The sequence below is a fragment of the Lepisma saccharinum genome, chromosome 16, assembly GCF_977018435.1.
Source record: "Lepisma saccharinum chromosome 16, izLepSacc3.1, whole genome shotgun sequence".
Classification (NCBI taxonomy): Eukaryota; Metazoa; Arthropoda; class Insecta; order Zygentoma; family Lepismatidae; genus Lepisma; species Lepisma saccharinum.
In genome coordinates this window covers 30,812,822-30,828,835 of record NC_139244.1, presented here as the reverse complement: position 1 = coordinate 30,828,835, position 16,014 = coordinate 30,812,822, and the positions used below count along the sequence as shown (strand labels likewise).

Here is a 16,014-nt window from a genome sequence, read left to right as displayed (position 1 = left end):
AGCAAATGTGACTGATGTTTCTCTCAAATAACGACCACTGGAAAAACTATAGTTTATATAGGCACCTTTACTTTACTAACACCAGGCTGCTGCTTTTACATTCTTCCCCAACCAGCACCTGGAGGCAGTGATGTATTTGAGGAAGTCTTCATTTTAACACAGATGCCAAATTGCAAATATTCATGAAGGAAAAAAATGAATTATTAAGTACCTCTTTTTAATCTCTAGCCCTACTGCTGGACAGGGAAGTCTTCATTTTACTACAGAGATGCCAAGTTGCTAACCAGCATGGGATTTTTTTTCCAGGAAAGGGAAATTTTGAAAGTAAACTACAATTACAGGAATGGGAAAAGGGTGGCATGTGACAGGGAAATTTCCTCTGGGCCAAGAACAACACTGTCCCATTGAACCCATGCAGAAGCAACTAGGCGAGAGGCCACTGGCTTACCTTTCCAACCATTCGGCTGCTTTATGACTGGTTTAGCAGCGCTTTTCTGCCACTTTAGCTAATCCTGACAATACAATGAAGGTGAAGGGACGTTCACAAAGAATGCCCAGGCCTGGATTTGAACCTGGGTCCCCTGACACCTTAGTATGCTGTACTAATAATAATTTTACCACAGAAGTCAGTAAGAGAAGAATGGAGTTTGTTCAAATTAAATATTCAAGGTAGGAAGTTTATTATGTATTTTATTCTCACACACAGGCCTACATAAATATTTCACAACATGAGGGCCTCTATTTTATAAATAATCATGAAATACTTTCCTTACTGTTTCTATATTAATGAAACAGGCATTTTTTTTAAATAATTATTTGTAAATTGTAAGGTATGTGTATGCCAAATAACTTCAAAATCCAAGAAATTTAACGAAAAAGAGCCCCCCATTCGAATATTTTATATATATATATATATATATATATATGAAAATATAGCCCAAGTTTTGAACCCAGCATACACCACTGCTTTCAACATGTCATTATTAACTTTGCAGACACTTATACCCACTATAGAAACTGAAGGACATCATTAGCCACACAGTCCACGTCATACGTCACTGTGCCACTTTCAACATCTATAATAGCGAGTCGTTACAGCACACCACCTTTGCTTTTATCTCTGTATTATTTGCATTTACTCTGTTACTGATCCAGAATTATTTCTTTGCTATTGTTATATTCCGTGAAGATTTCTCTTAGTTGATGGTGAACAAATTTTCAATTTTGGGGAGCTGATAGGAAAAAAAGATCTTTTAGTATCTTATTCAGGGAGATCGAAAGTAACTTTTCAGCTTTGCACTATTTTTTTTACATGGAATGACTAGTTTTAAACCAGGCACATATGCCTTTGATAGCTGTTAGGACAAATAATTATCATTATGTATGAAGGTGGAAGATGAATAAAACAGCAATATTAAAAATAGATACAAAAATTCCATGTTTATTATATAGTTTGTACATTAATCAAACCTTATCAAGTACAAATAATGGATTAGTAGTAATTTTCCAAGTACATAGTGTAAAACTAATCCATATCAATGATATTTGTATTATAACAAAAATATGTATTGAATGATGATGTTATCATAAAGAAACTATATGTAATGCATGTATAAATACATAGTGTAAATAATGTCATTACACATGATATAAAAGTTACAAGGAAATAATCACATTTTGACATACCTCATTCTATATACTTTGTAAGAAAATAGCCATATCCAGTCTTACTCTCGTAATGGTGAGTAACAAGACAAACACTAATACATAATTGATTACAATTTGCTTCCAGATTTTTAAAAAAGTGTAAATTTATTTACAGTTTTGTATCTGTTGCTTGATTGTATGCAAATACAAAAAAAAGAATAAGGAATGTAACAGTAAGTATTGTATTACGATGTACTTCAATAACATACAACCATGATGTTTGCCATGTAACTTAAATGGATGAAAAGCTCACAATCCTACAGGTACGTCATTCGCATTACATTTTGTAATTCCAATTTATTGCATAGAAATTATACACATTTGTTCCTGCTACAGCCTTAATAATACAGTCTTTTGTTTTAATTCATGTAATTATGGTTTACTTGATTTGTTTCTTTCAATAAACCATAGCTGAATATAAAAACATAAGGCCAAAAATGTGGAAGACACATTTGTTAAACATCTTTCCATTTTGTGTAAAGGAAACATGTATTCATATAGTAATAAATCATATTCACCTACTTACAGAAATTGATATAACAGAAATGATCACATATTTTCATGATATACTCTTTCACGTTAACATCAATGTCACATGATCTTGATAAATAGATATTATATACATTAATTTTAAAAAAAAAACAATTTCTCAAGAAAAAGAAGCTATATATGAATTCACAGATTTAAAAAAATTAATTATTACTGTAAAAAAGGAATTCTTTTCTTAATGCAAAGTTATCTTTCTGTTTTAGCATTCACAAATGCTTGAATTTATGCACAAAACATATCTTCAACCCATCACCCTTGTATAAAATAACATTCTCTCTACATAGTTACAAAAACAATGAGCTTTTCAATATCCTATATAATACAAAATACTTAAAAAAATTACCACAATTCTGTTTCAACATGCAAAGTCATTCAACAGTATAACAAATATACCTTATACAATTATCAAAAGTACTCATAATTATTATGCTGCCTTTCAATTTCAGCTCTTCTGAAACAAAAATTACAATATACGTCACAGTTGTGTCAAGCTGATAGGTTCACCACTAACAACACCAACATCTTTGATAATGAAATTTCTCCTTGACATTGGACAGAAAGGTAAATTATCTCCTTCCGGCATTACGACCACTGCAGGGCTCCTCAACGCATCAATAAGTGTATTATCACGAGCAATTATTTTCAGCTGCTTCTCGTTTCGCAATGACCCCACCGATGGATAAGTGACAATGGACAGAGGGTGTGGATAAGAACTGCCTTCGGCATCACTCGACACCACCGTCACACCACGAACTTGTTGAACCAAGCCACCACCATTCTGGCTAATCAGCAATGGACTGTAACTGAGAACTTTTTGATCCGCAACAGTAACTTGTTCATCATTACTAGTTGAGACGGGAGATTCACTTTTGCAAATGATCTTCCCTACCTGAGCTTCAATACTTTTAGTCTTTGGAGATAGGGCTAACGGGTCTTCTTCCGGAGACTGCTGAGAATCGTCCTCGTCTTTCCCGGTGAAATTAGCCCCAGGTTTTACCTGAACACTTATAGTATTCCATGAGCTTTTTATATTGATTTTTGGTGCATCTTCAATATTTTCAACATCATCCACAGAAACGCACTCTTCACTCTCACTGTGTTTTGGATCGGTTGCGAACGAAATATCACTCTGTCTCATAGCTTCCTTAACTATGTCTTCAAAGTAATTCTTCCTAACTGGTGTCTTCTCATCAGGCACTGTTTCCTCAGTCTCTTTGCTCCCTGCATTTTCCTTGTCTGCTTCATTGTCACCCCCTTTCTCTTCAACTTGGTCGTTGCTTTGTGAATTATCTTCGCCATTGCTATCAAATAACTGTTCAGATGAAGATAACCCATCAGCCAAGAAATGTGAGCCATCGCTATCATTTTGGTACCCTTCAAGTTTCTTCCTTGATGAAACCTTGTGCTTCAGAGGATCACTGCCTTTACACTTGGAGAAAACTTTACTAGGCTGCTGCTTGACAACTGACCGGGGTAATGTGCGCACTCTCTTGAACTCTTCTTCCGACAGGATTATAAGTCCTCCTGAGGTTGTAAGAACCTTCCCATGACGTGTTTTCAAATGACGTTTGTAAGTGTTGCGAGTCTTAAACCTATAAAGACAAAAATAACATCAATAGAAATATTGCATAAAAGTAGCAACATTCAAAATCATTTCCATACTTTAAGGATGCTCCAATATGAAAATTAACTACCGATATTCTAACGATTAGATACAAAATTGCAAATATTCATGAAGAAAAAACATGAATTATTAATTACCTCCTTTTAATCTCTTTATTTTAATAGGTTTATCTCAGAAAAAGACTGCATTTTGATATTTACATTATATATGAATTTTATATGCGTTTAGTCATAAAAATAACAAAATAGCAAAATTTTGTACTAGATCACAGGCTAAAATTTTCAACAATTATACACACACATGTCTACAGGGACAAATACTCATGGAGCACACATTAATTAATGTACTAGTACAGTACTATCTGTATCAGAAAGTGTCACTTGGAATTTAATTATCAATACTTTTCCATAGCAAATTGAAGTTAGTGAACCATTTTGGGATCCACTTTGTTGAATGCAGCCATCATGAACAGTGAAAAACATATCTCCAAGTTTTTACCTTAACAATAAATATTTGTATCATATCTCATAGTGTTTATCATGTTTTGAAAATCGTCAGGTTCCCATGGCCTACCCTGTATTTGCATATCTACTTACATACACAAACACATAAACTCACCTTAACATGCAATCGGAGCATTCATATGGCGACTCTCCTGTGTGCCGTCGTTGGTGTTCCTTAAAGTGAGAAGGGTGACGGAATTTTCGACCACAATCAGAACATGTGAATCTTGTCTGATTAGAATGTATCAACATGTGGTAATTCAAACTGTGCTGCCTTGTAAAAACTGCTCTACAAATCCGACATTCATAAGGCTTTATCCCTATATATAAAAATTATAATGTGTTAATAACAATTCATGTAGATCATGGTCCATCAGCAACCAGCATTATTTTCTTACTTCTCTAGTGAATATCACATAAAATCTTAAGAATATACAAATTAATATTTTGAAGAAACTTCTCAATTTCATAACTGCATGGAGGTATACATTTTTTTCAGAACTAATTACTTTCAAAGGTCAACTTCTTTCATTGTCTTCGAGTAAATGGCTACATGCCAACAGTGTTACATCAACATACATTGTGAATGTATGAATTGTACATGGAAAGTACAGTCGACACTTCTGAGTTTGAACAAAGTGTTTGATTTTCAATGGGGTCGTTACAACTCAGAAGTGTCTGTTACTGTATTATATATGATAAAAGTCACTGTGCATATTCCCTTCATAAGCAGTTTTATACAAGAACACTTCTTGTACACTTACATCACATCTATGACTCATTTTTAAATGAAATGCATTTTGGCCAGGCAATGCAAATAAAACTTGCACAAAAGTATGTTTGTGAAAAAAAAACTGATGCTGTCCCAGATTCCTAGGTAAGTTATATTTCACATAACACTGACCCAATACAAACACAGAAGGCCTCCGTAATGGCACAGTGGTAACATTGTTGCCTTGTAATCAAGGGGTCCTGGGTTTGATACTTGGTGGAGGCACATAGTGGTTCAAATCACACTTTATTAGCCTATCTATCTACAGGGTGTTTCAATAAATTTGACATAATTTCATAATCTAATAATGTTATCAATTCTCATGCAAATGATCTGAAAATTTAACAGTATGTGTAGAAACACCCGAAAAGTCAATGTGCAATGTGGTATGTTTTTCTCTTTACAGGTAGAGGCATACCATTCATTGGAAAATAAAATACATTTTTTGTGTTAGTGTATGCTCAAACACAGTGAACACTTGTGAATAATCATTTGAGACATCCACATACCTTTGAATTCCTTATTCAAATTTTTTTGCCTAAATCTTAGTCGTGTCATTACATGTGTTGTTATGTCAAATTTTTTGAAACACACTGTATCATAATATAAAAGTGAACTTAAAACTCAAACCCAATACACACATACTTCTGGAAATTATACATATATTTTTACCTGCATGACTTCGATAATGACTAATGAGGGTTGTTGGTGCAGTGAAGGTGCGTGGAGGGTTACAAATGTGACATTCCAAAGATTCCAAATTCGTCACTTTGCTTTTAATTGACTCAATTAACTGGATTGCCATCTCCTAAAAAATAAGAAAAATTATCACTGTATTAGATGCATTATAGGCAATACTTTATGCAAAGACAAAAAAGTAAATTTAATGATACATCTTTCACACGCGCACATGAACAAATAAACACTCAGAGGAAGGGGGAGAGAGAGAGAGAGTGGCATGAGAATGATAGTTTTCATATCACTATGACACCAGGGGTCCTCTTTTGATTTCAACAAAATACTTTCACATTTAAAACAGTAATACAATGTAGTTATTAATAATTACTTCTTGAAAGTAAGATTCCTCAAATGACCTTCAGGACATACATTGTGTATACATACAGCCAATTTTTCTTTAAATGAAAGTAGGAATAAAATATCAAAATCTAAAGAAAAGTAAACAGGAATCAATAAGGAAACCAATCAAAATGTGTTGTTAAAAAGAACTAGAAGTTACATAATCAAGATAAGAACTAATAAAATGCTTACCTTTTCAGCTTTTGACTGTCCAATAAATTTTGCTTTGCCTTTTGGCTTCTTCTTTTGCCGATATTCATCTCGCTCAATGTTCTTCTCATAATTCATTTCTCTCATCACTTCATCATTGATTTCTCTCTCAATTCTTCTATTGTCCTTTACCACTGGTAAGTCTTCTAAAAGAAAGTGTCAATATAGTTTATGTATAAAGCACAAGAATACTCTTAACACAAAAACAAACACATGCAAAGATAGTTTTAACCTAAGACACCCCTGGATCTTGAGACTGTCGCAAATAGCCTATTCCTGACACAATCATCATTTTTTTTAACACACACACATGCCAATGGTATTTCTTCCAGAGAATTTGTTATATTTTTGCAGTTAATATCTCAAGTTTGTACTGGTTTAAATAACATTTAAAATTTTACCTACAAGCCATAAATATGAACTTGAGAAGAACAAAATTGAAATTTTATTGAAGTTACATAAAAGTCCGTAAAGCTACTTATGACTGAGCACATGAAAAAATTGAAAGATTATGTCACATATAATGATATTCTTAATTTGAGATAAACCTCTAAAATGTATAGTAGAAGCTTCGGCTGGGTTTACACCATTATTTTGGATACATCACAACTGTGTTGGAAGGAGTTCTCCCATTCTCTCGTACACCGTAAAAGTATGCAGGGGTAAACATAGTGAGTAGAAAGCAGAAAAAAGTAATTCCCACACAGTAATGACACAGGAGTGATGTTGGCATCACTGCATTTACAATCATTAAGAGAGTGGTATTTACATCATTCTAATCAGCTTACCACTTATGTACTAAAAGCAAAATCAGTTGAAGACAAATTTTGATGATTCTGAAGAATCTGCAGCTTGTTTGCCTGACTTAACTTCTGTTGCCATTTTTTTTCTTTTTCTTTTTTTATGCAAATGGACGTATGTGTTGCACTTTTCGCCATTAGGTTAAACACAAGGAAATTAAAATCTTACGTAACAGTTACTTTGTAATTCTGAATGTTTTGAATTGCTAAACTGATGCTTATAAGTGGAAGTGGTATGGAATACTCACCCACTAATATTAATAAATATTTTGAATTACTTTTAATTGTTACAATTTTCAAGCAGTAGCATCAGAATGGGTATCGGTTGAAAGTGTTATCGGCCCAGCCCTAATATAAATATTTGTCGTGGTTTTGTCTCACTTTTAATACAACATGTGACGTGAAACACCAACTTTTTGTTAAGAAAAAGGCACAGGTATAAATGGGTCGTGGGCAATCTCCTGAAAACCTATCAACTCAAGTTTGTGCTAAATCCAGATTTCATTACAAAGGAAGTACATACCTGACTTCATGATCCTACATACAAAGGAATCGTTTGCTTTTACATCCACTTCACTTCCTACAGTCGGGAGTTGCTTCAAGTGCAATTTCTCATCTTCAACAACACAGACCATAATCTGGAAAAGATGGAACCACATTATAACTAACTCTACTATTTAAAACACGTTTGGAGTGTATTCTTACGAGATAATCTACAGTATATAAACATGCACACTACAGTTCCAAGAGTAAAATATTATAAGCCTACAAGTAATGAGCAATGACAAAAGATGGATACAACTATACAGGCTAACTGAAGGAATGTCCATGCTATACTATTTGCATGTATACTTACCTGTTTGCAAAGAATATGGTATTTCAATTCTCAACCTTTATGTACATTAATTGTTTATGATGCATATACAGGGTGGCCCATAAGTAGGGCTACCAGATCGATGTAAGGGAAATGTAGGACATGCTGTCCCAAAATGTAGGACATTAAGTCAAAATGCAGGACACAAAACATTCTCAATAAATAATACATATTTCTATAGAGCACGTTAGAAAGTAGTTGAAAAATGACACTTTTCAGTTTTTAAAAAATGAATTCTTAATGAATGTTTAAATGCAAAATTTTAAAACTTGCAATCATACTAATCCATGCACCTCTTACTACATGATTTAATTGGTACTTCTCAAGAGGAGACAATTTTTATCAACATTTCAGGTTTAGTCAAACTATATTTATGTTAGAGTGGACAGTCAAACTCTCTGAAATTATAGGGACCAGTGCCAAACAAACATTTTACAGATTTTATGAAAAAATAATTTCTCTTGCGAGTCTGTTGTGCTGATGGTAATAAAAGTACTCTCTGAACATTTGAATTATGACCTGTAATGGCAATCAAATATTCAGCAATTACCGTAATTTAAAATGGTTTGAGAGAAGTTTCATCTTGGGTAGTCTAGTTCAATAACAGGGTGTCTACCAAAATAACATATCCAGAATTCTTGACTTTTTCTGGACTTTTCTAGACCTTTTTTCAGTCTTTCTTAATATCTATTTATTCGACACCTACTTAGGTAAAGTTGGAAATTAGTAATTAAAAAAATAAATATTTATTTAATGAAAACCCCTACCAAAGGGCCAGTTTAGATGAAAACTGAAGCTGAATTTAAGAAGAGAATTAGATCTGCTTTCTCGTATTAACGCATCCTGAACTGTGTTCGGCAGACGAGCGAGGCTTTGGCTTCTGGACTCAAGCCAGTATAATCTTATGTGTGACTTGTGTCAGTTGTCCCTGAATGTTTATGACTGTCCCTTCATCCATCTTATCTTACCACCATTCATTCGCATCTTCGCGATTAACCAAATGGGACAGAAAAAGTGAAGTAAAATAAACAAAATCAACCAATCAGTCATTATGATAGCAAAAATTCTTGACCACAAGAATAATTTATTGCCTTTTTATTGACTTCTTGTTGATTTCTTTACTTTTTCTTGACTGGCAAACACCCTGAATAACTTTGTTCTCTATACCCCTGCTTTACAATCAAATTATATTGAATAAGAATGGCAACACCTTGTTTCATCAGTATAAACCCTAAGGCAAGAAATTCTGCTCAGGCATTGAACAGTGACGTTATCAGAAAGTGGTCCCAAAACTTTGTTCATTAAGTGCTTCCGTTTTTCCATATGTTTAATAGCAGGACAAACTTCTTTTCTTTTTGGGCAATGACTGAATCATAATAAATTTCACCATTCAGTTTGGAAGCGTAGTCCATAGACTTGTAACTTGCATGATTCTTTTCTGTTACCTATTTTCCTAATTAAAATTGTGATGCTCAAATGTAGGACATTTATGATATTTTTCAAATTCCTCCTGGATGCCGGACATAAGGCTAAAATGTAGGACATGTCCGGGAAAAACTGGACGTCTGGTAACCCTACCCACAAGTCAGTTGGCACTAGCAGTTATGAGACGCTACAATAAATTGCCAACTGACTTATGGACCACCCAGTAGATCTGTTGAACATTTTCCTTGCAATTGCCAATTTTTAAAAATAAATTAATCATTAAGGAATTCCAAACAAACACTAATTACTACTGCTAGAACTGGTACTTGGGCCGTTCGGAATTGATTGAGACTGTGTCCCTTGTGCCTATGCTGTAACCGAGAATGGACGTGGGGGTGGTGTAAGAGAGGTGGTGACCTTGGACTGTGCGCTGCCAGAGTTTAATTTTCCTAGCTGCAGACGGTGCCACATGACATGCATTTGTTTCTCACAGTGTAGTCAGAGTCATGGACAAGTGGAGGTGTACAATATCAGAATGGATGGCAACTAACATGGTGAAAGGTGAACCACGTGTTTCCTGTGGAAAGAAGGTGTGCCTATAGCTATGATTCACAATCAGCTACAAGCAGCATGTGCCAAATTTGCTCCAAGTCATGCATCTGTGTTCCGCTGCATGGCAGGTTTCACAGCTGGAAGTGAGAGTGCCAAGAAATGAACCAGCCCTGGATGTCGTCACTCATCTCGAACTCCTGGCATGATTCAGCAGGTGTCTGACATAGTAATCAATGAATGAAAGGCATGTTCCTTCTCTCCACAGGAACCACATGGTTTACCTTTTACCATGGTAGCCACCTTCCATGCTGATATCGTACACCTCCACTTGGTAGCACCTCCTTTGTCCACGACTCCGACTATACTGTGAGAAACAAATGTGTCACGTGGTGCCATCTGTAGCTAGAAAAATGAAACTTGGGTGGCACACAGTCCAAGGTCAGCGCTCTTCCACACCAACCTCACTTCTGTTCTCGTTTACAGAATATAGACACATGGGACACAATCTCAATCAATTTCAAACGGCCTAAAAAATAACACTATATTTCCTTTGAATTTCATATTGACTAATTTCAATTTAAAAAAAAATAGGAGTTCCATGTTAGGAATTACTTGAAACTCTTGTACCAGTTAAGGGTAAACAAATTGTACAAGAATGTTCGAATCAGCCTTAAAGGCCTGCTCAACTCAGAATCTCGACACTAAAGATTCCGAGTTCAGGTCCCAGTATGGCATGGATGTTCTTTTGTATGTACCACTTCAATTTCATCCAATTATCAGTCATTCATGTCATTGCAATTAATATAAAGAAGTGGAATAGCAACCTAAAAATATTTTTTTCAATTAAAATTCTTGGTTTCCTTACCGTTCCTCTTTCACCGTACATATCATTTTTTTATAAATGTTCAACTTGGACCACATTCACATGAAATATCTATTCAATGGTCTTCTCTTGTATGGTAACTTAACAACTAATTCATAGAGCATTGAACTGTGAAATTTACATAAGTAACATAACTAATTAGGTGGTTCATATACACTAAAACTTTAATATCTTACTAAGGTCATTCCCACATGGCACCTTATTTAGCATTGCTTTTCTGCCACTCTTGGCTAACCATGATGATAATGATAATGAATGGTGATAAGATGAACTGATGAAGGGATACTTACAGATAAATACTCATGCCTACACCAAAACTTAAACTTGGGACCATCAGTGGCAAGATTGTGTGCACTCAGCCACTAATATTTTATTACCAATTCGGTTTGTGCGGCAATATAAATAAATGAATACCATATTGTGCAATTCCGTAGTATATATGCATCAGTTAACCCAGAAAGTGGAGACATTACGCCAGACAATAGTCATTATAAATACACCTTTTCTCAACTTTCCTCCGAGTTTTGGATCAACCTTGACCCTTCAGCAATGCAATCTTGAATCTTGCTTCCTTACATTTTAATAAATTTTATCCCCATTTTTATCTGGCATCATATCTTCCTAGAAATATATTCAGTCCTTAAGAAGGATTGAGGTTGGTCCAAAAATTCAAAAGGAGACTGTAAGAAGGTACGTACTTGTATTTTTCATGTGTCAAGTTGCTTCTCTACCCCTTTAAGCTAGTTGCAATAATGAGGATTGATGATGAGTGATAGTGAAGAATGATGAAGTGACACCCGAAACCAAGCCAGGATTTGAAACAGGGGCCACCTTGGATAGTGATCAACACACTAGACCTTCTTGACATGTGGCATAAAATATCAACTTTTTTAGCCTGCAAGTACTATGTGCATAATACTCACAATACTGACGAATTGCATTTGGATATTCATACGAATTTTTAAAATTTCATACAAAAAAGCTGTCCAAATCAAAAATTTAAAAATAAGTTATATTTTACCAGTCTCTGTCTTCTTTCCAAGCAGTGCATTTTCTCCTTAGGCAGCCAAGAAACAAAATGTAGAAACATTAAGAACTTTCATGGATGAAACTTAAGTGGCAAAAGGTCATTAATGCATAATATTAAGACCCGACATATCACTTCATTGTTATGATCAAATCACATTAGTAAAACTCTAAATTTAGCTACAAAAGTCCTTATGCAGTTTGAAATTATTATAAATTAGCAGATGTAAGTCCTTACGTCTGCTAATTTATAATAATTTCAACCTGCATACAAAACTGATAACTTGCATGTACTGAAAGAAATTAAAACTATCATGAAATTACACATGATATTGATATCACTTTTTAACATCTGATATATTTAAAATGCTATATACTTGCTAAAGTAAAGCTGAAGGATAGGAGTCATGGATAGGGATTACACAAAATAATTGTTTATGTAACAAGAAAATAAAACAGATGAACCGATAAAACTCTGCTGACATCTTGCTTCTTATAAACCTACCATAGAAATAAATATTGTTTCGTTAATCTTATTTGTCACCATATTTCTATAATATGAAGATATTGTCCTGGAGTGGTCACAATGAATTAAAAGTTTGTAGTATTAATTTAATGCTAGCACTGTCTAAACACATACAGGGTGCAGCAAAAAGATCTGATTGTTTGTAAGTAAAAATACGAATGTATTACACAACATTTGTACATGGTTATGTATAGGTATTCAACAGATTGGGGTACATGTGCCATTTAACAGACAGTAAAAAAAAATCTGTACAACAAAGGCTTAGGTTTTGAAGATGACGTCATGCAAGTGGTGTCTAGTTCTCGCCATGCATGCAGCAAACTATCTGCCGATTTTCATTGGTGTAGCAATGTGATGACGTGTCTGGGGGAAGAGGGCGTGGCTTCATCAGCTGCTGCGCATGCGACACCAAGTCACCTCATTTCTCATAATGGTCATATTGCTTGACCAGTTCGTTCCCCAGATCTCAGTTTCTGTGATTATTTCTTGTGGGGGGTATAACTGAAATCGAGTGTGTACGTTAACAAACCACGCACATTGAACGAACTTCAATGGGCCAAATGCCACGAAATGGCTGCCATACCAAATCAAATGTTGGGGCATGTTTTTGACAGCTTCGGCAGGAGTTTTGAAGAGTGTATGGCGAGAAATGGACACCACTTGGATGACATCATCTTCAAAACCTAAGCCTTTGTTGTAAATATTTTTTTTACTGCCTGTTAAATGGCACATGTACCCCAATGTGTTGAATACATAACCATGTACAAATGTTGTGTAATATGTTCGTCATTTTTACTTACAAACCATATCTTTGCCACACCCTGTATTTAGAGGAAATAATTTTGGCTTTGGATGTGCATGTTCATTATTTTGAAATAGTGTAATTCTTGAGGGAGGGGAGAGAACTAAAAATTAGGAGTATCCAGATTGTTTTTTCACTGTCTCTTCTCTTTATGATAAAATTACCTGACCCACATTTCAAGTTGAATTGTTGAATAGAATGACTAGAATTACAGTACTTACCATGTCATGTAAAATTTCTGAAACCATAAATTTATTGAGCTCAGTCTCTGAAGATTTGTCGCTGTCCTTAGGCCCTCTTTTCAAGGCTTTCCTCAAGTTCGCAATTTCATCCTGTTCACTCGGCTGTTTGCTGTCATGTTCCTCGTCAACTTCAAAATCCTCCTTTGCTTTCTGTATGTATATGCTGCTTCCGAAGCTGTAATTATGATCTAAGGAAGCAATTTCATTGGCTCGTATCTTCTCAATGTCAATCTTTAATACTGATTTGCAACCGTCCTTACTCAAACTTTTTACCATTTTTGTTTTGTTATACTGATATAAATCGTCATGACCTAACACTCGAAGCTTTGGTATCATGTAATCGGCAGGTTTTGAAATTCTGTTGTTTGATGCATTGTGCTTTTGCAGCTCACAATTTGAAGCAAAGGCAAAATTTTTAGGTTTGGTATTAAACGCACTGGTAGAGTTAACATGCTGATTTTCTGAGTTCTCGCTGAAGTTGGAGAGTCCAAGGATGTATTCAACATCCCCCTCTCCTTTAGTCTTTCCTTCTTCTTTCACAATGACTTCTTCCTTAATTTTTATTCCATCTTTTGTGTGGCTGGTTGGAGATCCTTTAGATGATGGCCTTTTCTTCTTGTTTGCTGGACTTGCCAATTCGGCCAAGCGTTTCTGCCGTGCTTGTATTGACTCTGCAGTAAATTTAGACGTCCACATCCCATCTGAAACAATATAAAAAAAATTCTAGCTATATTGGATAATTTAATACTTTCAGACAGGCGGTGAAAGCAGGCTAGGAGCTGAACATGAGAACTTCAATACTGATATCGGCTCAGCCACAGATAGATTAGAATATGAGAAGAGGGCAGGATTGGAACATGGTGGGCAGAGAGGAGTCGTGCAAAACAGAGATGTAAAGGCTTGACTTCAATGCCATCTTGGAGACCGGAAATTATGAATACCTTTAGATGTTATACATTACGAGGTATTATCCAGAATTTTTGGACTGGTGCTGCCATCTGGACAGCAGCTGTAGTAGGGGGATGCAATGGTAGATGGTAGTACTAGCATATCTTGAGTGTCAGTGTACAAGATTTCACGGGGGTTAGTGAACATGCTGACCATTTACATACTTTTTTGTTTGTGTATGTGACAATTTCACGATTGATCTGGGAAAGGAACAGCAAGTGTGCATCCAACTTTGTGTACATCTCACGAAAAGTCTGAAGTAGACGCTATCAATTATTACAAAACTGCTCTGGGAGAACAGCATGAGCTGCACACAGTGGGAGATGGATAGGTAGGAGTTTCGAGTCAAAAAGGGAGGTCGATCCGTACACACACATGCAGAGCACATGCAAACTCAGCAAACAAGTGCAGTCTCTCGATGGTTAGCATGCTGACACAGGTTAAACCTTCCAAATCTTACCCCTTCTGCACCCAGACATTGGGACTGTGATAGGCGTTTGAATGGCATGCTTGGTTCAGGGCCAAGCAGAGTTGAGGACAATGAAAACACATGGAGGGGTTCAACACCAATGCCAAGGTTCACAGATCGTTCATGAGCACTGATATCAAACCATTTATTACCTTGCTGTGGGTACTTTTTATGGGACATACCAACGGATTTTGCCTGCTGAATTGGGCACATCATGTCAACCCCAGGATGCCGAGGATCCTGACAGCTAATCAAAAGCAGCAGCGTGATGACATCTGCAAGAAGCTTTGTCAGGTTGCCTCCAACAATGCAACCTTCTTGTCCAGGTTTATCACTGGTGATGACTAGAGTTGCAAAAAAGCTGGCTTTTTTGAATGGACGTCTTTTTTCGATAAAAAACCAGATTTTTGGCTATTTTGGCTTTTTACCAATTACAGCTAACCTATTTCAATTGAAGTTACTGTTATGAGTTTACAGGTTTGTTACAACTAGCTAAAAGAAATTGACATGATGTAGCAGCCAAGAGACAGACGTTGGCCAATCCCAGGAGACACATATTGCATAACGGTTCAGGTAGCTTACCAAGGGGGGAAGGGGAGGGGGCTTGGGGCTTGCAAGCCCACCACCTCTATTTTTTAGATATTTCAACTGTTTGAAAATAAAATTACATTGTTTCCTAGGGGATTCCCAATATTTCTTTATTACTTTTGTTCATAAAAACAAATGTAATGTAATTAGGAGGCAAAATGCACTTTGTGCGCATATCAGGCGCCATCTTTGAATGTATCTCATTCGAGACACTCCTGCCAGTGACAGTGTACAATTGGTTGGTAATGATGGCAATTATTGTAATTAATATATTTAATAAACAACCGCACTTCTGCAAACTAAAAAGCATTAATAACAAATATTATGGATTTTGTGAGTTTTAGTGAAAGATAAAATATATATGTGAGACATTCATGCAATAATTGGTTATTTTTTATTTATGATAGTAATTTTTGTATTATAATTAATAAATAACT

The 16,014-nt window shown here is 35.4% G+C and overlaps 1 protein-coding gene across 4 annotated transcripts in view; it reads right to left on the bottom strand.

Annotated features, from left to right (window-relative positions):
- Positions 1-1,457: 1,457 nt before the first annotated feature.
- LOC146000366 (uncharacterized) overlaps positions 1,458-16,014 on the bottom strand; it is a 37,584-nt gene continuing 23,027 nt past the window's right edge. For 2 of the 4 annotated variants that reach the window (XM_083137921.1, XM_083137924.1), the window contains exons 4-10: positions 13,552-14,273; positions 11,998-12,033; positions 7,766-7,880; positions 6,425-6,588; positions 5,828-5,963; positions 4,499-4,703; positions 1,458-3,848 (exon numbers count right to left, since the gene is read on the bottom strand). In XM_083137921.1, the coding sequence (XP_082994047.1) occupies positions 2,732-3,848; positions 4,499-4,703; positions 5,828-5,963; positions 6,425-6,588; positions 7,766-7,880; positions 11,998-12,033; positions 13,552-14,273 (2,495 nt within the window). In that variant the 3' untranslated portion in view covers positions 1,458-2,731. The remainder of the gene's footprint in view (positions 3,849-4,498; positions 4,704-5,827; positions 5,964-6,424; positions 6,589-7,765; positions 7,881-11,997; positions 12,034-13,551; positions 14,274-16,014) is intronic. The other 2 variants (XM_083137922.1, XM_083137923.1) reach the window with 2 other exon arrangements.